General features: G+C 45.3%; 1 protein-coding gene across 12 annotated transcripts in view; it reads left to right on the top strand.

The window, feature by feature from the left end:
- Nucleotides 1-22,885, top strand: part of LOC129708437 (RNA binding protein fox-1 homolog 3-like) — a 1,476,502-nt gene that overhangs the window by 1,356,016 nt on the left and 97,601 nt on the right. For all 12 annotated transcript variants that reach the window (XM_055654200.1, XM_055654199.1, XM_055654194.1 and 9 more), the window contains one exon: nt 16,634-16,687. In XM_055654200.1, the coding sequence (XP_055510175.1) occupies nt 16,634-16,687 (54 nt within the window). The remainder of the gene's footprint in view (nt 1-16,633; nt 16,688-22,885) is intronic.

The following is a 22,885-nucleotide window of genomic DNA, read 5'->3' as shown; positions in this document are numbered from 1 at the left end:
TTTGTTCGCCGCTTGTCCGTTTGCTATTGTCTGTCACTATTGTAAAGAGTCTTAGAAAAGCGCTATAAAAATTAAATTTATTATTATTATTATTATTATTAGTTTGGAGATACAGCGAGGAAATAAGTCCCTCGGCCCACCGAGTCCGCGCCGTCCAGCAATCACCCCATACGCTAGCATTATCCTACAAATTAGGGACAATTTACAATCTTACTGAAGCCAATTAACCTACAAACCTGTACGTCTTTGGAGTGTGGGAGGAAACCAGAGGACCCGGAGGAAACCCACGCCGTCACACTGAAACCGCACAAACTCTGTACAGACAGCAACCGTGTTCAGGATCGAACCCGTGTCTCTGGCGCTGTGAGGCAGCAACTCTACCGCTGTGCCACTGTGCCGCCCACTAATTCGAGTTGAAAGTGAAGCCATCCTTGCGTCCAATCACATGCATTCCCCTCTTGCCCAGTTCATTTAAAATTGCTCGAGGAATGATGTTTCATTTCTGGAAAAACAGATTATTTTTCTTCAACAAATTAATGCAGAAAATTCTAGCCCAAAAGGTTGTTATGGCCATGATTACATTTGCAGATGTGGAGAATAACAATTATTCGTGTAAATCATTGCTAATTTTTCAAAACATTTGCTATAGAATGATTTAAAATACACTAAAGTACCTTTTATATTTGACTTATTTCCACACAGTATCTAGAATAGTAATTGGTTTGAATATAAATATTTCATCAGCCTGTCTGCAGGTGCTATTAACAGAAAATACTACATAAAAGTAAATATGGAGACTATGATAAATCATATTTGGTGTTGTAGTAACCCTCAAGAGAAAGTTGTCAGTGAGTCATAAAAATATTTCAGGGAAATATAAACAGCATGTTTTATATATCAGTAACAAACACCATGTATTTCCAGCTACTAAATATTGTTTCATAGTGTAAATTATACATTGCTTTCTTTTATTCTCTCCTTGGATTTGGCCAGTGCTGGTGTTTGATGGCTCTCCATGAATGCCCAGAAAGTGCTCATTCCTCTACCACTGCAGGTCATTTGGGGAATGGACACTACACTTTTGTTGGGCAAAGAGTTTTGTTTAGTTTTTATCTTCCAACACATCATAGACACAGGCCCAGCGAGTCCGCCCTGACCATCAATCACCCATCCACACTAGTTTTATGTTACCTCACTTTTGCATCCACTAGGGGGCAATTTACAGAGGGCCAATTAGTCGCATTTTTTTGGGAAGTGGCAGGAAATGGGAGGAAACCCGCGCGGTCACAGGGAGAACGTGCAAACTCCACACGGGCTGCACCCAAGGTCCGGGTTGAACTTGGGTCACTGGCGCAGTGAGGCAGCTGCTCTACCCGCTGCGGCCCTCACACCACCCATCTTGAACAAAAGGTATAAGCAAAAATGTGATTTAAATGTTAAAAGACTCAATGGATTGAAAAAAGAGTTGCATTAGAGTAACTGGACCCTCTGTTCTGGAAAGTGAACATTTTGATTTTGTACATTGGGGTCGGGCCATTGGCGTGTATTTCATATGTTTATACGTTCTATGAGCAGAATTAGGCCAGTCGGTCCATCAAGTCTACTCCGCCATTCAATCATGGATGATCTATCTTTCCCTCTCAACCCCATTCTCCTGTTTTCTCCTCATAATCCTGGACACCCTTACTACTCAAGAATCTGTCAATCTCCAATTAGTTTGTGGGTGGACAAAAATGCTGGAGAAACTCAACGGGTGAGGCAGCATCTATGGAGCGAAGGTATAGGCGACGTTTCGGGTCGAGACCCTTCTTCAGACTGATGTGGGGGGGGGGGGGGGGGGTGGAGGGGGGAAGAAGAAAGGAAGGGGGGGAGACAGAAGGCTATGGGAGAGCTGGGAAGGGGAGAGGAAGAAGGGAGCAAAAATGAAGTACCTGAAATTGGAGAAGTCAATGTTCATACCGCCAGGGTGTAAACTACCCAAGCGAAATATGGGGTGCTGCTCCTACAATTTGTGGTGGGACTCACTCTAGCCCAGGACAGGAAGGTCAGATTCTGAATGGGAGAGGGAGGTGAAGTGCTGAACCATCGGGAGATCAGGTTGGTTAATGCGAACTGAGCGGAGGTGTTGGGTGAAACGATCGCCAAGCCTGCACTTGATTTCACCGAAGTAGAACAGTTACAAGATGGAGGCGCAGGCAAGTCCCGAGAAAGCAAACGTGGCTGTGGTAACGGGTCTGGGTTAAGATTACAAAATGGAGGTGCAAGCAAGTCTGGGATGGCAGGACTTTCATATGAAGAAAGACTGGATAGACTCGGCTTGTACACGCTGGAATTCAGAATATTGAGGGGGGATCTTATAGAAACTTACAAAATTCTTAAGGGGTTGGACAGACTAGATGCAGGAAGATTATTCCCGATGTTGGGGAAGTCCAGAACAAGGGGTCACAGTTTAAGGATAAGAGGGAAGTCTTTTAGGACCGAGATGAGAAAATCAGTGGTGAATCTGGAATTTTCTGCCACAGAAGGTAGTTGAGGCCAGTTTATTGGCTATATTTAAGAGAGAGTTAGATGTGGCCCTTGTGGCTAAAGGTATCAGGGGGTATGGAGAGATGGCAGGGATGGGATACTGAGTTGGATGATCAGCCACGATCATATCGAATGGCGGTGCAGGCTCGAAGGGCTGAATGGCCTACTCCTGCACCTATTTTCTATGTTTCTATGTTTCTAAGTCCCAATTAGTTTAATTTCGGTGTAATCTTTGTATTGGCTTATTAGTGTCACGTCTACTGAGATACAGTGAAAAGCGTTGTTTGCATGCTATCCCGTCAAATCATACTACAGGTGCACAACCTTTTATCCGAAAGCCTTGGGACCAGGCACTTTTCGTAATTCAGAATTTTTCGGCTTTCGGAATGGAAGATTTTTAGCGTAGATTTTAACGGCTGGCTCAGTGGTAGAGTGCTCGGCTCGTATCCGCAAGGTCGCGAGTTTGCGCCTCGATCCCGGCAGTTACTCGATCGCGAGTTTGAGTCTTCAATGTAGTTTTTTCTTGCAGAATAGGAGAGAATAGGGAGGGTTAGGCTGGGATCATTCTCTGCGAGATGATCTTAGTGCGGGAGACAAGTGTAGGAGAGGTGTACTGACTGTGTGGGCAGAACTTTGGAAGTGATTGCCCACCATTCTCAAAAGCCGCTGTGTCTCCCTGTCCCTCCAACTCCAGAGGAATCCGCTCCCCGATGGGCCGCTACGGCGACAAGTGGCAGTTCGCCCACAGCCCGAGCTGCGCCCCCTCATCCGCAACCCGGGTTCCTCTGGAGTTGGAGTGGGGCTGGGCTAGAGTTGTTGCTGGCTGTGAGTCTCTGGGATCTCTGTGCTTGCAGTGGGCCTGGGGGTCGGTGTCCCGATGAGGGGGCGCAGCTCAGGCTGTGGGCGAACTGCCACTTGTCGCTGTAGCGGCCCATCGGGGAATTTGGTGGTCCTGACGTATCTCAGCTCCTGTCCAGGGGGGTGGCCGGAGACGTCAGGACCAACAAGAACCCGCTCCCCGATGCGCCGCTACAGCGACAAGTGTCACTTCGCCCACAGCCCGAGCTGCGCCCCCTCATCCGCAACCCGGGTTCCTCTGGAGTTGGAGCGGGGCTGGGCTAGAGTTGCTGCTGGCTGTGAGTGTCTGGGATCTCCGTGCTTGCAGTCGGTGTCCCGTTGGTCCTGACGTCTCCGGTCACCCCCCTGGAATGGAGCTGAGACTGGGAACTGTACCGCCCTTGCCCCCTCCCTCTGCAACTGCAAACAACCCCACAGTTCCCAGTCTCAGCTCCTGTACTGGGTGGCCGGAGACGTCACAGCCCGAGCCATCAGCTTCTGTCCCTACGGGGACAGCGGAGAGCGTGTTCCTCTGGAATTGGAACGGGGCTGGGCTGCTGCTGGCTGTGGGTCTCTGGGATCTCCGTGCTTGCAGTGGGCCTGGGGGCTGGTGTCCCATTGGTCCTGACGTCTCCGGTGACTGGCACTGGCTACAACGTGAAGGCAGTGCAAAGCCCCCGTGCCGGTGCAATGCGCGGGGAGCTGGAGAGGGGAGGGAAGGGGTCACACGTATGGCCGGGAAGCAGAGGGGTGTAGGTGGGGTGAAACTAAAGGGAGCGACAATTTGCTGCTGCCTGCCCGCTGAGTTAAAAATTTCCCACGCAAGACTCACGATACACTGTGTATCATGAGTCTACCGTGGGAACTTTTTAACTCAGCGGATTGTCAATTATTAACCCTCCCGCGCAATATACCCTCACTTTCTCTTTTATGAATGGGGATTTAGTTCCCCTTTCTTCGAGGACCGACCGGAGGTTCCGCTGTCACCTCTGCGGGCCGCCCTCGGTGAACGTTTTCAAGGACCTTTCTTCGAGGACTGAAAAAATGTCGCTATTCGGAGGTTTTCGTTATTTGGATCTTCGGATAAAAGGTTGTGCACCTGTATACATAAGTACAAGCAAGCCATATAATGAGTAGTGCAACAAAAAAATATACCAGAATATACGGGACATACTGCTGCAGCATTGTAGTGTTGCAGGTATAGAGGAAAAAGTGCAAGGTCGGAATGAGGTAGGTTGGAAGATCAGGACTACATTAGGACGTCCGTTCAGTAGTTAGATAACAGCAGGGAAGAAGCTGGGTCTGAATCTGGTGGTACACACTTTCAAGGATTTGGATCTAGTACCCAGCGGGAGTGGGGAGAATCGGGAATGACCGGGGTGAGAAAAGCACTTGATTATGTTGACTACTCATCATCAACACCCAATCATTCCTGGGATTATTCAGCTAAGGAGCTTAGTTTAGTTCAATTTAGAGACACAACACGGAAACAGGCCCTTCGGCCCACCGGGTCCGCACCGACCAGCGATCCCCGCACATTAACACTCTCCTACACACACTAGGGACAATTTTCACATTAACCAAGCCAATTTACCTGCATACCTGCACGTGAGGGAGGAAACCGAAGATCTCGGAGAAAACTCACACGGTCACTGGGAGAACGTACAAACCCCGTGCAGACAGCTCCCGTAGTCGGGATCGAACCCGTGTCTCTGGTGCTGCAAGCTTTGTAAGGCTGCAACCCTGCCGCTGCGCCATGTTCACCTTACTCAGGTCATAGAGTTATACAGCCCAGGCAGATCAGCGGGGAGTTCATCTAGCGGAACTTTGTCAAAGTCAGGCACTCCAGTATCCACACAATTCGGCACCGGGGTGTCCGACTGCTTGGTTCTGGTGTGGTTCTGTGTAGTCTTCGCTGGAGGAACACGGCTTCTTAATTGGTCATCATGCCGTTTGCATTGTCTGTCTTGTCCTTGGACGGTATACATTTTGGTTCCAATGTGAGCCATGATCCTGCCAGTGCACCATTTGTTTTCCTTGGCCGTATAATTGCGGTAATATACTTAGTCGCCAATGTCGAATTTGGACTTGTTCGACTTCGTTGGCTGAGTGCATGCCGTATAAGAGTTACGGGTCGGGTTTAAATCTGATAGGGGAGAGCGCACTTGATGTCCGAGCATCATCTCCGCTGGAGTTCGACCGGTAGTGCAGATTGGAACGGTTCAATATTGCTGTAAGAAATCGCGCAGTGCTAATCGTTTCAATTTCTTTTAGATTCCTACAGCCATGGCCTGCTTGCCTCACCATTTGAGGGCTGATGAAAAGGTGCTGATGTCAGATGCACGATTGAGTGTTGTTTGCACCAGTCACCGAACATTTGCAATGGAAATTGGGGTCCATTGTCGCTTACGATTGTTAAGGACAATCCCGAAATAGCGAACACATCGTCGAAAGCAGATGTAGTTGTTTCGGTGGTTGGATACTTATTCATTTGGATAACATGTGGCCATCTCGAATGGGCATCCATCACGACCAGCCACATGTCCTCCAGGAACGGTCCAGCAAAATCTATGTGGATTTGCTGCATTGGTTAGTCGGGGACGGGCCATGCGGAGATCTCTTCCGGCAGATTCGGCGCTGTTTCGGCACATGGTGCGCAGTCCTTGTAGTGGTCGGCTAAATAAGTCTCAATATTCAGCCACCACACATGCACGTGGGCGAGCGCCTTCATTCGCACAATTCCACTGTGTGTCTTGCGCAACATTTTCAGAATTAGCGATCGCAGTTCCGTCGGAATGATCTCTCGACCATCGCGGAGCAGAATGCCATCCTTTGAGGAGATTTCTGTTTGCGCATTCTGGAATGAGTGGAATTCCTTGTCCAACTTAGGACTGTTCGGCCACCCCTGAGGGACGAAATGTCGTACCTTCGACAAAATGGGATCTGCACTCGTGTAGTTGGCACCGTCCTTGCGGAGACGGGGAAATCGGCGATGACCCGCGTGTTTAACACGTTCACGTCCATCTCAATATCCATAGTTGCCTCCACTTTATGGAATGGCAGGTCCAATCGGTAGACGAGACAATGCATCGGCATTGGCATGCTCGGCAGCCTGTCGGTAAATGATGTGTCAATCTGAAGAAGGGTTTCGGCCTGAAACGTTGCCTATCTCCTTCGCTCCATAGATGCTGCTGCACCCATTGAGTTTCTCCAACATTTTTGTGCACCTTCGATTTTCCAGCATCTGCAGTTGCTTCTTAAACAAATTCTTAAAACACTGATAATCATATCCCATCATGATCAGCGCCCAACATTGTAGATGCTGCAACGTCAAGACAGGCAAACTTTTCTCCGGACTGAAAATAGTCAGCAGCGGCTTGTGGTCGGTGATGAGCAGGAAATGTCGCCCACTCAAATATTGGTGGAACTTCCGGACACCACGCGATCGCCAGTGCTTCTTTCTCCACTTGGCTGTAGTTTTTCTTGGTGGTCGTCAGCATTTTGGATGTGAACACGATTGGTTCTTCCTTGCCGTTCGGTGTCGTTCGTGAGATAACAGCTCCAAGCCCATACTGCGATGCATCGGCGGCCAGCGAGATCGGCTATAATAGGTCATAGTGGACCAAACGCGTCTTCTGGGCGAGCATCTCCTTCAACTTGGTGAATGCATGGTCACACTCTTTGGACCAGTGCCATTCAACGACCTGTTTTCGCAGGTTGTTCAATGGTGTGCACAAAGTCAAAAGTGCTGGTATGAACTTGCCACAGTAGTTCACCTTCCCAGTGAAGCTTTCAAGATTATCGGGCGTCGGCAATTTCACAATGGCATCCACTCTTTCTTCCGATGGCTTAAGATCACTTGCCGAGATCACATGTCCGAGATATGTGACCTGTTGTCGGAAAAACTCCGCACTTGTCCTTGCGTAACTTCATACTGTAGTTGTTCAGAGCTGTGAGGACCTGTTTTAGGTTCTGCAGGTGTTCTTCCTCTGCCGGTGCCGGTCCAAATGGCAATCGGTTGTATCTGAACAGTCCATTGTGCGTGTTGATCACGAGCAGATTTATTGTCTTGTCGTCCAGTCCCACTTGGAGATACAGATCAGACATGTCCAATTTCGAGAAGTGCTGTCCTCCTTGTAGCTTGACGATCAGCTCGTCCACTCTTGGTATGGGGTGTTGATCAATGTGCAACTGAGGGTTTACAGTCACTTTGCAGTCGCCGCAGATGCGCACCATGCCCGCAAGGCTTCTGAACGACAACTGTGGCTGTGACCCAGTCTGAACGGTCCACATGGGTGATAATTCCCATTTCATCAAGACGGCAGAGTTCCTTGTCGACGGCGTCCATCCGACTGAACGGAACTGGTCTTGGTTTGAAGAACTTAGGGACGGCATCGTCTTTGAGTATGAGCAGTGCCTTCATCTTTGTGCAATGTCCGAGTCCAGATGCGGAAACGGCCGGAAACTGGTCAAGAACCTTCTGCAGGTTGTTCTCGCACTTGCTGACCATGTTGCAATCCAGAGCAGATGACAATGTCATAGTTGATCCATCGTAGATCAAGGCGTTCATGTCAAGCTTGAAAGCATGGATCTAGTCGATGGCGCACAGGGATGTACCTTCTTTGCCAACGACGATCAGTGGCAACATCTGTGTCATATCATTACAGGAAACGGCGACAGTGCATTTGCCTTTTGTAGGAATGGGCTGTCGTCCATATCTGAAAAGGCGGATGCTGGCCGGTTTCAGTTTTGGCGATCTGATCCTCTCCCAGATGTCCTGACCCACTAGCGACACAGCCGCACCAGTGTCCACCTGGAACTGTAGATCGACGTTCGAGACCCGCAGTGAAATCCTCGGCTTGTCGGTGATCGTGGCCACACCGACCACTTCAATAGAAATGTTCTCCACGATTTGGTCGACTGGGTTTTGCGCTTTCTTGCCCTTTCTCCGCTGTTCTACAGATCGACACACTGCCTGGAGATGACCTTTTCGGTAACAGGCATAACAAACGGACTTGATATACGGGCACTCATGGTGTTGATGAACAGTCGAGCTGCACCGGGTAACAGGGTTTCAATCCTCCCGCCACAGGGGGACCGGCTCTTCTGAAACTGTCCCACCTTCTCCGGATTTGCTCTGGGTCGACCATGTGGTTTCTGGCGTTGCGGACGAGTCTGACGAACTGTATGCACCTCCTGAGGGAGCTTCGACGCTGGTTTGCCGGCCATTTAGTGCAGTTCTTTATTCAGTAGCTCGGCCACACTGCAGCACATTCTTCAATGAGGCATCTGATTCCTTGAGAATCGCCTGCTGGATGAATGCGTGCCTGCAGCCTATGAGCAGTCTATCCCGCAATGCATTGTCTTGGCACTTTTCGCAGCATTGAGTTTTAAAATCACATGCTTTTGTCTTGGTGCGAATTTCGGCAAGAAATTCAGTAATTGATTGTCCTTCCTGTTGCACCGTCCTGTAGAAATCAAGGCGAGCTGCGACGAAATTTCGACTTTCTTTGAAATGCAGCTGCAAAGCCGGTGTCATTTCAGCATATGAGGCTTCAGTTACTTCTTAAGTAAGTAAACTTTGAAGCAGTGCAAAGGTTTCTGGAGACATTGAAGAACACAAGAGAGCCTTCTTACTCTGATCAGTCGTAATTGCCATACTTTCAAAGTAAAACTCAGCTCGCATTAAATACGATGACCACCTATCTCGCTCGGGATCGAAATGATTGAATTACCGAGACATGTTAGTTTGAGTTCACAACGGAACTCAAATTAAAAAAAAAAATTTTAAACAAAAAATAGGCTTATCTGGGTCTTTAGACGCAATCTGAAGAATTCCACTTCTGACAACACTTTCGTGTTCGTTTTCTAGGTCTGCACAAGCACTTGAGAGTCTTCAAGGTACAACAGATATCTTTATTACATTACTTCAATGCTGGCAGCAAGACAACTCTAAATGGCTGCATACAGAGAATAAACTATATACAAGACATCTCCCTTTGTCCTGTGCAGCGCCACCTGCTGCACGGTAGGGGCAACGGGTCCTCCCACCCCACACAGTCCACCAAACACCCCCCCCACACACCTCTCTCTTTCTGCCCTCCCCCCTCTCCTGTGCCCCACCTCGACTCGCACCAATTTCTCCCCTCCCCCCTAACCCTCCACCTAAATTCCTTCATCTGGCTTCACAATTTGCAACTCTTCAATCCTTTTGTCACACAGCTTCAGTTTTAATCTCTGACCTTTGCTCCAAACATCTTTTTATAAAACCTTGCCCTGTCCTATGTCCACAGATTACCTGCCTTATTTTGTCCGGCCTCTCTTCTCTTCCTGCTTTCTTTCCCCCACCACTGCAATCAGTCCGAAGAAGGGTCCCGACCCAAAAACGTAACCTGCCCATGTTCTCCAGGGATGCTGCCTGACCTGCTGAGTTAATTCAGCATTTTGTATTGTTTTTATTTGTTCTCCCAGGAGTCTTGGAGGCTGAGAGGAAACCTCGTAAGGTCATAAGTGATAGGAGCAGAATAGGCCATTCAGCCCATCAAGTCTACACCATTCTTCTAAACTCCAGCGAGTGCAGGCCCAGTGCCATCAAACGTTCATCATAGAAGTTTCTGATATTATGTGAAGCATGGATAGGGTAGACAGTCAGAAACTTTTTTCCAGGTTGGTAAGATCAAAGTCTATAGGGCATAGCTTTAAGGGGCTTTTGGAAAGGCGCATGGATATGCAAGGAATGGTGGGATCTGGACCACATGCAGGCAGAGGCGATTACTTTAACTTGGCATTAGGTTCGGCACAGACATTGTGGGCTGAAGAGCCTATTCCTGTGCTGTACTGTCTGCGTTCCATGTACCTGTCCAAATGCTTTTAAATGTTGTTATCGTACCTACCTCAACTACTTCTTCCGGCAGTTCGTTCCGTATACCCACCACCTCTGCGCGAAAAAGTTGCCCCTTAGATTCCTATTAAATTTTCCCCCTCCCATCCTAAACCTATGCCCTGTAGCTGTTGATTCCCCTAGGGTAAAAGACTGTGCATTCACCCTATGTATTCCCCTCATGATTCTATACACATCTGTAACATCACCCTTGTGGATGGCCCTATTCTTTGGGCCAGGACACTGGGAGATCTCTCCTTGTTACCTCTACCCGAGAAGGAGACACGTCCGTAATTTAGTGTTACTACTCAAAGACAGATAACACCAGGGATGAGAGGATGCAGTTATGAGAGACTTGAAGAATCGGACTGTGGTCTCAGAGCAGAGAAGGTGAAAGGAGATGTAATAAAGATACTTAAAGAGTTTGAAAGGGAAAAGACGTAAGATTATTCATCCTGGTCGGCAAATTAATAACTTAAATCTATAAAGGGATGAGATAGAATAGCAGATAGCAGATGCTAAACTTCACCAACACAGGAAAGTTTTGGATTGCTTAAGATAAGTCACGTCCACACACCACCAGTCAGCAGCTAAGTCTGGAGAAGAGTCCCGAGCTGACATGTCACCCATCTTTTTTCTTCATAGATGCTGCCTGATCCGTTGAGTTACTCCAGGACTTTGTGTCTGTCTTTGGTATAAACTAGCACCTGCAGTTCCTTGTTTCTACATTTTAGCAGCTAAAGGTGATTGGTTTCCCATTTGACCTTAAAGGTGTGGGTCAGATAACATAGAAACATAGAAAATAGGTGCAGGAGGAGGCCATTTGGCCTTTCGAGCCTGCACAGCATTCATTGTGATCATGGCTGATCATCCACAATCAGTAACCCGTGCCTGCCTTCTCCCCATATCCCTTGACTCCGCTAGCCCCTTAAGCTCTATCTAACTCTCTTTTTAATTCATCCAGTGAATTGGCCTCCACTGCCTTCTGTGGCAGAGAATTCTACACATTCACAACTCTCTGGATGAAGATAAGGGAGAGGTTGTGCAGAACGAGAATCATTCTTGCCTTCCTTGTCAGCAAGCTTGGTTTTTCTCAGTTCCTGTAGAATACAGAGTGCTTTGAAAGCATCGACTAAATCTAATTTTGTTGCAGAAGGCTGCAGACTGTTCCATAATTTAACAACTCTGACTGTGCAGCTTCACTGTGAGCAACGCGCGTGTTGCAATGAAATAATGAGACATGAATCTTGTACCAGCGCTCCCCTGCACCGCCGAGTGTTTGATGTTGGCCGCATTGTTCCGGTGAAATTTGAACGAGGGCTACAAACTTCAGCAGAAGGAGAGAAGGAAACGCCACCGGGGACAATCGATGCAGCGCGCTTGCTGGCCGCTGGAGACACAAGGAACTGCAGATGCCGGAACCTAGAGCAAAGCATAAAATGCTGCAGGGTGGCACAATGGTACCACAGCTGGTACCACAGCTGGTAGAGCCACTGCCTCTTGATGCTGGGTTCGATCCCGACCTCGGGTGCTGCATGTGTGGAGTTTGCACGTTCTCCCTGTGACTGCGTGGGTTTCCTCCAGGTGCTCCTGTCTCCTCCCACATCCCAAAGACGAGCGGTTTAATTGGCCTCTGTAAATTGTCCCTAGTATGTAGGTGAGTTCTAGAATCTGGGGCGGAGGTGGATAAGAATGAGGGGAGATTAAAAATGGGATTAATGTAGGAGGAGTGAGAAGGTACGGAGCGATCACTGGTCGGCACAGACTTGGTGGGCCGAAGGACCAGTTTCAATAGACAATAGACAATAGGTGCAGGAGTAGGCCATTCGGCCCTTCGAGCCAGTACTGCCATTCAATGTGATCATGGCTGATCATCCCCAATCAGTACCCCGTTCCTGCCTTCTCCCCATATCCCCTGACTCCGCTTTCTTTAAGAGCCCTATCTAGCTCTCTCTTGAAAGCATCCAGAGAACCGGCCTCCACCGCCCTCTGAGGCAGAGAATTCCACAGACTCACAACTCTCCGTGAGAAAAAGTGTTTCCTCGTCTCTGTTCTAAATGGCTTACCCTTTATTTCTGCGCTGTATCTCTAAACTAAACCAAACTAATCACAGGAACAGTATGTACTTTCTATACTTCCCTCATTTGCATATCTCAGAACTAATAAAATTGATGTTGAGCGAAGACATCTTGGAACCCAGATAATGGTTCCAGAAGATGCCACTGGCCTTTGTAAACTTGTGAAGTTGGAATTGCAAACTTTCTTCAGTGAATACACTGGATACATTTGCAGGCAATGGGGTTACAACTGGAGCAGGTTTAATATGAACATATGAATTGATCATACACACAGATCAGTGGGAGACTCTCAGCACATGGCACATCCATGCACACACATAATATCTTGCATGACAACACAGCACAATGAAAAACGCCACACCACTTGAAATTATGCTGCTGTGTGGCATTTATCTGCCGGTCCATTTAAACGTTTTATGACTTTTTTCTCAGAGCAGTATCAGATTCACACCTCTTCTATTGTCAGAAGCAAGGGCAGCTTGCTTGCAAAACTGCCGATATTGGCAGTTTCGAAGACACTTCCGATATTGGAAGTTTACAAAGTATTAAAAGCGATTTTCAGCAAATGTACTAAATCAACCCATCGACATTTCCATCCAAGTTGTAAATAGACATCGCAAACCAGAAACCTGATGCCTGCTGAATTCCACTGGTCATAAACCTCCAGCCAGATAACCCTTCCGCAACAACGCTCTGTTGAGCATTGGTAAACATTTACGATTCCACCTGCCAAGTCACCGCAGATGCCAAGCATCTTAATGTTCTGGTGCACCTTATTCTTCTGGTACCATGTGGGACCTTGTTGGCTGCCGCATTGAAGTCCCCTTAGATAACATTCAATCCCCTACCCTCATCAATCACCTTCATCACCCCCTCAGAAAAACTCAGTTGAGCTTCTAAAACGTGACTTGCTGCGTCCAAAGCCATGCTGATTGTCCGTACTTTGCCCATTCTCTTCCAAATGCTCATGGAGCCTATCCCAACAAACACTCTCCAACCGCTGATGTGAGGCTCACTGGCCTATAATATCCTGGATTAACCTATGGCCACAATGATTCTGCCCAGTTCAGATCTGATTTAGAATTGCACACTACTTTTGGAATTGGTCATAAATAGTATCATCTGAACAACTGCCCACTCGTGCCTTCCGACAAGGGCTCTTCCCCCAAACATTTCCCAGAGGGCAGACAGTCAGCTGGCCCCTTCCATGGATGGAGAAGACCAAGTGTCATTCATCCTGTGGATTACTTTGTCAGTGCCTGCAAGAGCAATATTGCATTACAACAAGTTGAAACCTTACTTACACCTTGACATACAGATGACAATTCAGCACACGGAACATAGAAGATAACAGCACAACAACAGGCCATTCAGCCCACAATGTTCCTGCTGAACATGATGCAAAGTGAAACTAATCTCCTCTGCCTGCATGTGATCCATATCCCTCCGTTCTCTGCTCAATTTGCTCGACAGTTCAATACAATTATCCTTTCTGTTAAGAACCAGTGCCCACAAAGACCCAAAAGACGTCAATCTCCAATCAGACTAAAATTAATCCGTGTCTACTTGGGCCTGAAGTGTATCTAAAAGGATTGTGTTGCATACAGAATGATCTAACCGACCTTTTCTCAGGAAATATTCTTTTTCAGTTGCCATGAAATGGTTGATTGCTTTCTGTTCACAAAACTAAATGTAACGGATCTCACTTAAACAACCTGCAAGCTGCATTTTGACAACAGATATCATTAAGAACAAGGCTGTGAGATTTTCCCTGCATCTCTCACTTCACTTAGATGTTCTCAAGTGCCAACTAAGCTCTTTGAGCCCACTGTTATGCTCACGGAAAATAGAATTCATAGGCTTTTCGCAGCAATTAAAATGCGAGTTTTGTAGTAATTAGCCATTTATGATAAAAGCCCTTATTATGTACTGACAGAAAAGGAGTGAGATTGCAATAAGTATCTCAACCTGTCTCTGAGGGTTCATTAAGAATTAAAACATAATGCGGTAATTGGACAGAAAAATGATGCCCTCAAAAAACAACACGACGATGGGGGAGAGGAAAGATATTAATGTTGCAGAAAACAAAGGACGTTTTTTTCAGCCAACGAATCCATCAGATTGGATCAATGTGTTATACTCTTCTAAAATGACCCGTTTCCTCTGTATTGTTGGAAGGAGACTATGATTACAATTGTTGTGTTGGATTGTATATTTATCTCAGTCAACGTCTTGTATAACACTTGTTCACGAAGCTTACATCCCACCGATAAAGCATTCTTCCCACTATCAATATTCTAACTTTGTGACTACCTGCACAGAGGGGAAACAATCAATTTCGACATTCAAACTAGTCCACATTTATTTTCCTATTTCTTTTTTAATTCAACAACTAAAACCTAAAAGGCCTAAAAAATACAAAGTGCTGTAGTAACTCAGCGGGTCAGGCAGCAACTCTGCAGAACATGAATATGCAATGTTTCAGGTCGTAACCCTTCTTCAGACACAAGAAGGGCCCGACCCAAAATGTCGCCAATCCATGTTCTCCAGTGTTACTGCATGACATGCCGATTTACTCCACAACATTGTGTATTTTTTTACCCATAATTAAATTGCATCTGCTTTACGTCAATAAATGGGTACAGCTCATAAAAACCATCAATTTTGACTAACCAGTTTCACACAGCACATTTTCCGTGAATGCCGTTGTGGAGTCACTTTGCATCCTTTGTATAAAAATGATAAAAAGAACAAATAAAATTGAGTACAAAAGTAGGACTGGAAGCTATTACATTTCATGAGCTACACTTTGCTGCCAAAATTGTATTCACTTATCAGAAATAGTCGCTGAATCCTGAAAGCATTCAATGGGAATTCCAACAACAGCTTAAATTCCAACTGAAGACAAAACAATTCACTCACTCAGAATGTCACAAATTACAGATATGTTCTGCGGCTCCATTCAGTTCTCTGATTTGTTTTATAACCAGAATTAATTAGTTGCAGGATCCCGTTTGTCAAAGTATCAATTATGTGTTTCGGGTGCAGGAAATCTAAACGGTATTTAGTAATGAAAATGTGCTCCAGAGTTCTAAATGATGTGAATCTGCGTTTTCTGTACATCTGTGTTTGCTGTTCCTTGAACTAAAAGATTTATTCATGATGAAATATTAAACACTCTTACTTTGGCTCAAACCTAATGTAGTATATTAGCAAAATTAAACTTAAAAAGTACCGACACAGTTTTGGAGACATTAAGAAAGTGGATAAAATAGTAGCACTGGAAATTAATTTATGGATAACAATATTCAGTAACTAGATATAAAAACTAAGGATGTAAAAAAGATTGTGTATCTTAATAATTATTCCTGGAAATGCTCACTTATGAGGGCAGTACGTTAATGTTTGTTTAATGAGAATATCTGGAGAAAATTACTCTCAGCAGCATAGATCTAATTTCTGAAACATAGTTATATTTCAGAACCAACAAAATGAGATCATATCTAACCTCAGAAAAGAGTTTGCACATGAGTAGGGAGGCAGTGTAAAGAGTTACCCTGGGGCAACTGAGGCTGCTTTAAGAGAGATGTTCAGATTTGGGGAGAATAGATTTGGGGTTAACCTGGGAGCAAAGGACTGGGTCCACACATTGTCTGTAAAAAAATCTTAGGGAGGAGAGAGAACTTGGAAACAAAGCCTCAAGTGTCAAGAATCCATAATGTTTAATTGTCATACATACTAACAACGGAACAATGAAATTCAAACTTGTTCATCTCTCAGATTTAAATCCTTTTACTTTGGTACAAAGAACAGATTTTTCTCTCCTAACTCAGGGTTAGCTCATAAATATGACACAAATGTCAGCAATTAAATCATATAGAATACATTTTATATCCTTGCTAACTATTGGGTTTAGTGGTCTAACCTACACGTTTTTTAAAAGTGTATTTAGATCATTTCAATTTAACTGATCCAACAAATAAATAATTACCTGACAATTTGAGAAAATAAAATTAGAACAGTTTTCTTCTGAGCTGCTGAGATAGTCCTGTTATTAATAGAATTTGTGAAGGGTGCTATTATTAAACAAAATAGGACAGAACTGAGTACAATGATGTGTTTTAATTGGGTGAAGCACCTGCCCTCACAAAATGCCGCAATGTTTAAGCACCTTGTCTAAATGTTTCGCTCACCTCCAGGGTTGCAGCAGGAAAGCTTATCAGCTCTCTATGACAGGAATTGTTTCTGAAATGTGTACTGTGTGAATTGTAGTGTACTCTCTCTAATAATGATCTCTCTTATTTTTTAACAGCAATTTGGTAAAATTTTAGACGTTGAAATCATTTTTAATGAGCGGGGATCTAAGGTAAGCCACAAATTTAACTTGTTCCCTTTATCTTTTAAACTAATTTAACATAGCCACCATGCATGCATTGTTTAATACTAATAGATTACGGAGGACAACATATTCCCAATATTGATCTCAATTTCCTATTGGAATGACTATATGTATATCTGGTGCCGGTCATTTTGTTGTATCACTAATTTCCCCGGGATTATGTGCTTGCATTGTGAATTAGACAACCAAATGGTATCAATTGTTAACACACAAAAATCAACACAAATCCTCATCTGGATATATAGATTCTGTGCTCCGTTTGAACAGTCCAATGAATATTTTAGTAGTGACTACTGACAACATAATTGTTGGAAACGGCCTTCGATGAGTTTCCAAGTTACATAATGTAAAGGATTTTAATCAATGCATAGATTTAAAATGACAAAATTGCCAAGGATTCCAGGTTAGTGGTTGCATTCTACGAATACTGCAAACTGCTTTATACCATTCAGCCCCATAACAACAGCATGACAAAAGAGCAATTATTAATAAATAATGTTAAACAAATGTTGCTTCATAATTCCCCCAAGATACTTGCCCTTAAAAGGGGGGAAGAATGATGAAGTGTTTTAATGTCGGTGAATTGGACTCAGTCGACTCAAAATGATCTGTTAGGTTATTGAAGGTTGAAGCATGGAAACAGATCCAATGGCCCTCCGAGTCCACGCTGGCCATTCTGACAGGCACCTTACAGCTGCCCACTCATACCAGGTGTGATTGATTCAATTTTTGAAAGGTAGAGCATGGAAACAGGCCCTTCAGCCCACCGAGTCCATGCTGACCATTGATCACCCATTCACACTAGTTCTGTTAATCCCACTTTCTCATCCACTCCCTACGCACTAGGTGCAATTTACAGAGCGCCAATGTCTACAAAACCCGCGTGTCTTTAGGATGTGGGTGGAAACTGGAGCACCCGGTGGAACCACAGGTAGAACGTGCAAATTCCACACAGACAGTACCTGAGGTCAGGATCGAACGCGGGTCTCTGGTGCTGTGAGGCAGCAGCTCTACCCGCTGTGTCACTGACCCGTGATTATTACAAACCTGAAATTAGCTGTGATTACTTTGAGGATTAAAACTAACGCGGAGTTTCTAATAATTAATTAATACTGTTATTGCTTTTAATTGTACCACGTGCTGTTCATATCATGAAATTGGACAAATAATAAAAGCTAAACTTCTTACAAAAATGCGCTGTCCTTGGACGTTAAACAAGTGTGATTACATCCTAATCAGGATTTATGTGGGTGATGTTTCAGAATGTGCAGCACTGCCAACGTTGAATGGCTCCTCAGGGTTGTAAGGTGGTCCATTCTCCGGAGGGGTTGTGGGCAACTCAGCAGGTTTAAAACGTATGAAATGGCAGCTTTAGAGGATTAACTTCTTCTTAAGCAGAGGGGTGAGAAGATTAATTTAAAAAACAACAGGTTTTAATAGATTAGAGGATGAAGCAGCAGATTGAGTGGGATAATGTGCAATAGGGTAGGCTTATGAGGATTAAAAGGACAAGGCAGTGCCATTGCTAGGAGCTGGGCATAGCTTGGCACCATTCCTGTAGGGCACAGTGGAGGCTGGACTGGAAGACGATGGTTACATTGCGATCCTTCACCCAGTGGTTACATAATGGGGTGATGATGGAGGAGCTGCTGGAGTTATGAGGAGAAGGCTTGGCCGTTTTTACCACTCCTCCTGCTCTCAGTTTATTGTGCCAAATATTACAAGTAGTTAATTTTAGGTTTTGTTTCGAGATACAGCGTGGAAACAGGCCCTTCGGCCCACCGTGTCCATGCTGACCAACGATCACGCATACACTCGTTCTATCCTACATACTAGGGACGATCTAGGGACGATTTACAGAAGCCAATTAATCTACAAACCTGAGAGGAAACCGGAACACCCGAGAAAGCCCACATAGTCACAGGGAGAACATACAGACTACATACCATAGTCAGGATCGAACCCAGGCCTTTGGCACTGTGAGGCTGCAACTCTACCACTGCGCCACTGTGACGTCAGTTCTGGTACACTCCTACTTCTCAACTATTGCCATTATCAGCACTGCCTCCATACTAACAACAGTGTAGTCAGATCTTCTCATCAATAACCCTGGAATCAGGTCAGGTATCACTGCATTTATTTGTTGATTTCCTCATGTTCATAAGTTACAGGAGCAGAATTAGGCCATTCGGCCCATCAAGTATGCTCCAACATTCAATCATGGCTGGTCTATCTTTTCCTCCCAACCCCATTCTCCTGCTTCCCGTAACCCCTGGCACCCTTGCTAATTTAGAATCTGTCAATCTGCACCTTAAAAGTACCCAATGACTAAAGATTCTTTGCTCTAACAATACTTTTTAGAAGTTCATTCTGCAATGAGTTTAAAAAAAATCTGTTTTAACCATGAGGAAAAGATAAACAATATCTAATCGATAATAGACTTATAGTTAATCTTCTTGAAGATGGTACCACCATCAGAATAAAGAGGTTGATAGAACATAGAAATGTGCAGCTCAGGAACAGGCTCTTCCAACCACAGTCTGTGCTTAAAATGATGCCAAGTTCTTCTGCCTGCACATGATCCAAATCCCTCCACTCCCTGCATATCCACATGCCTTCCTAATGTCCTATCCAATCTACTATCACCACCACCCCTGCAGTTCATTCAAGGCACCCACCACTCCATGTAAAAAAAAACATGACCCGCTCATCCTTCAACTTTGCCCCTCTCACCATAAAGATATGCCCTCTAGTGAAAGTCCATGACATTTCTACTTGGGGGAGAAAGATTCTGACCCTCTTCCCTGTCCATGCCTCTCATAATTGTATATACTTCTATCAGGTCTCCCCTCAACCTCTGATGCTCCAGAGCAAACAATCGAAGGTGTGTAAATCGTACTGTCACACAGATGACCATTCATCCATTACACCTGCTTGATTCTAACCTGGTTCAATGGTGTTTTTAATGTCACATATGCATAGTGCAAACACACAGTGAAATTATTTTCTTGCAAACAGTCCAGTAAAGTATTGCCATACCTAAGCACATCCCCGATTAGCAAAGTGCTGATCCCGCGTGCAAGAGGCGTTATGTCCATAAGATGTGACAACAGTAATCAAGATGCCTCAAACTTTCTGATACTATCATAGTAACACTTAACCACAATCAAACACAGAATAGTGTTTATTTAGTTTCGTTTCGTTTTCAGTTTAGAGCTACAACGCAGAAACAGGCCCTTCGGCCCATCGAGTCTGCGCCAACAAGCGATCCTCGCACACTTACACTCAGGACAATTTACTTTTTTTTTTAAACGTTTAATTTTTGATTAGAAGCAATTGTACAAGGATAAGACGATCGGCATAACAATTATACAATTATTATACAGCTTCATTTTTAACCTTATAACCTAAATTTAAAAAAAAGAAAAAAGAAAAAAAAAAGGAAAAACAGAAAAAGAAGAAAAGAAAAGAATGAAGAAAAAAAGAAATAAAATAGAAAGGAGCAGGAAAAAAACCCCTACTCTACCAAAGCAGGGCAGGAGAACAGAAAAGAAATAAGGAAAGAAAAGATGGAGATATACATTCCCACCCCCCCCCCCCCCCCCCCCCCCCCCCACCCCACCCATCGGGGCATCGGATTTAAATTTAAATTTGTGTTTAACCATTCTGTTGTTGTAAAAATTCAGTAGATGGTATCCATGTCTAATGAAATTGATCTGGTTCAGGACAATTTACAATTACACCAAGCTAATTAGCCTATAAACCTGTACATCTTCGAAGTATGGGAGAAAACCAGAGTTCCCGGAAAAAACCCACGCAGGCCACGGGGAGAACGTACAAACCCGGTAAAGCCAGCACCCGTAGTCAGGATCGAACCCAGGTCTCTGGCGCCATAAGGCAGCAACTCTACCGCTGCACCATTGTGCCGCACTATTAGACATTCTAGAACTATATGTAACATTTTATTGTACCTCCTGCCAATCATAGGACAGCACATTGCCTAGTAAAGTATTTTGAAACATTTTAACAATGCAACCAGGAGGAAGCCATTCAGCCCATCATTCCATGATGGTCAAAAATACATGAATGAAAAGTTCTATATTCCACCTCTTGATCTCTTGTTGGTTGGGGCAGATCAAGTGCATCCAAGGACCGCAACAGTCCTTCCAGATGAGACAGATGATCATGTGCACCACCTCTAACCTCAGCTACTGCATCTGGTGTTTTAATATGGTCTCCTTTACATCGGCGAGACCAAGTGTAGACTAGGTGTTTAAGAGGGAACTACCATTTGCAATCGGTCCGCCAGAGCCTACTGGATTTTCCGGTTGCTAACTATTTTTTTAACTCCTCTTCCCATTCACATACTGACCTTTCTCTCCTGGGCCTCCTACATTGCAAGGCCAATGCAAACTGAAGGAACAGCACCTCATATTCCGCTCGAGTTGCTTACAATCCAGTGGTATGAACTTTGAATTCTCGAATTTTAGATAACTGCTACAAAATAAAACCCTTCCACCTCCACTTTTCCCCCCTCTCTTCTCTGTCCCCCACCCCTACCTCTGGCTTCACAGGGGGGCATATTGTGTACAGAAGTACAACCACGCCGGGGGTACGAAGACCGTCCGCTCAGAAGGCACAAAGAGGAAGAGACAGAAAATGGAGTGTAAAACGGGGCAGCTAAGAGCTAGGTAAAGGAGGGGTTGGCACAAGAACGCCGCCTGTGTTATAGGGCATGTAGATCGGGTCCAGCGGGAAGGGAGCAGGGTAGACACAGTAGGGTTCTCTGGGGTAAAAGAACTGCGTAAGTATACCATGGCTGAGAACCCCAACGGAACAAACGTGGCTATTTGTGTGTCATAGGCGAAAAGAAATGAAAGGATATACATAACTCATTAAGGGTGGGGGCGGGGACTAAAAGCGACAATTTGCAGGAAGAAGAAGATCCGACAGCACAAAGTACCAAAGGTCGGGACCTCCAGAGGGTAACAGTTGGTGAGAGCGGAGACCACTCGCTATAGGACTCGGTATAAAAAAAAACCACAAAACAGGGGGCGTGTCCGCGATGGGCCAGGGGTCGGTTGTCAGCATCAGCAAGCCTGTGCAACACCAAACAGCACGAGGGTTGAGGTGGGAGTTAAAAGATTGTGTGTCTTGCAAAGGTGCTGTGAACACAACAGAAGAGTATCTCGCGCAGGACATGGGACACACAGCACACAAACAAAGCAAAGATAAGAAGTGAGGACCCGACGTACGCGCAAAGACCAGAATCCACAATCAAAACCAGATCACACAACTCTAAGGCACGAAAGAGGGATGCCAGGTTGTGGTCAGAGTAAACAAACACACAAAGACCTGAACAATAAAAAAAAGCAAAAAAAAGCCATAGGGCGTTCTTGCTTGTGGACAGTCTGTCAAACACAAAGCAAGACTTACAGACGAGAAAGAAAACGCGGTAAGGAGGAAGCGAATGAAGACAGAGAAAAGAAAAACCGGACAGACAATACAGCGCGGCCCCCTAACCTGCGGAGAGTCCGGGAACACAAACCCCAAACCAATGATCCACTGTGTGTGATCAAGAAAACACAAAGAGAACTCAAGCTGACTCACACCGGGGGTGTGTTTATATGCAGCTTGCTGTTCATGAACAACGGGTATACGCGCCTAATACGGAAAACGTAGCCTCAAACGCAACTCACACCAAGAGAACGAAACGTCTGAACAGATAGCTAACAATGTAAAGACCTGCACTACAGTGGAACTTGGGTGACATGGATTGGCTGTGGGGTTGGGAAAGCACAAGACGGTGAGAATCGAGGGTATAAGCCTGCTACGTGCGATGGGTGATTGAGACCACATGAGGCAATACAGACCTATACAAGCCGGGCGGTAAGCCACAGGACGCAGAGACACAGGTGGTAATGCTGAGGTACGCCGTGTGGGAGGGGAGAAGGGGAAACCGGCAAAGGGGGATAAGAATAAGAAACCAAATGTCCACTGGCGGGCTGTGAGGGGTGCGCTGGGCAGGAGGTAGATAAGAAGAAAAACAACGAACACCAGCTAATAGAAGATCGAATAATAATACCCCTAAATAGCAAAGGCAAGCGGTAAACCGTTGGCTGGGACTTGGCAGAAACTAATGAAAGCCAGAGTACGTAGAGGAAA

The sequence above is a fragment of the Leucoraja erinacea genome, chromosome 23 (genome assembly GCF_028641065.1).
Source record: "Leucoraja erinacea ecotype New England chromosome 23, Leri_hhj_1, whole genome shotgun sequence".
NCBI classification, from domain to species: Eukaryota; Metazoa; Chordata; class Chondrichthyes; order Rajiformes; family Rajidae; genus Leucoraja; species Leucoraja erinaceus.
The sequence above is the reverse complement of the archived record's forward strand: the minus strand, read 5'-3'. Positions and strand labels throughout refer to the sequence as shown.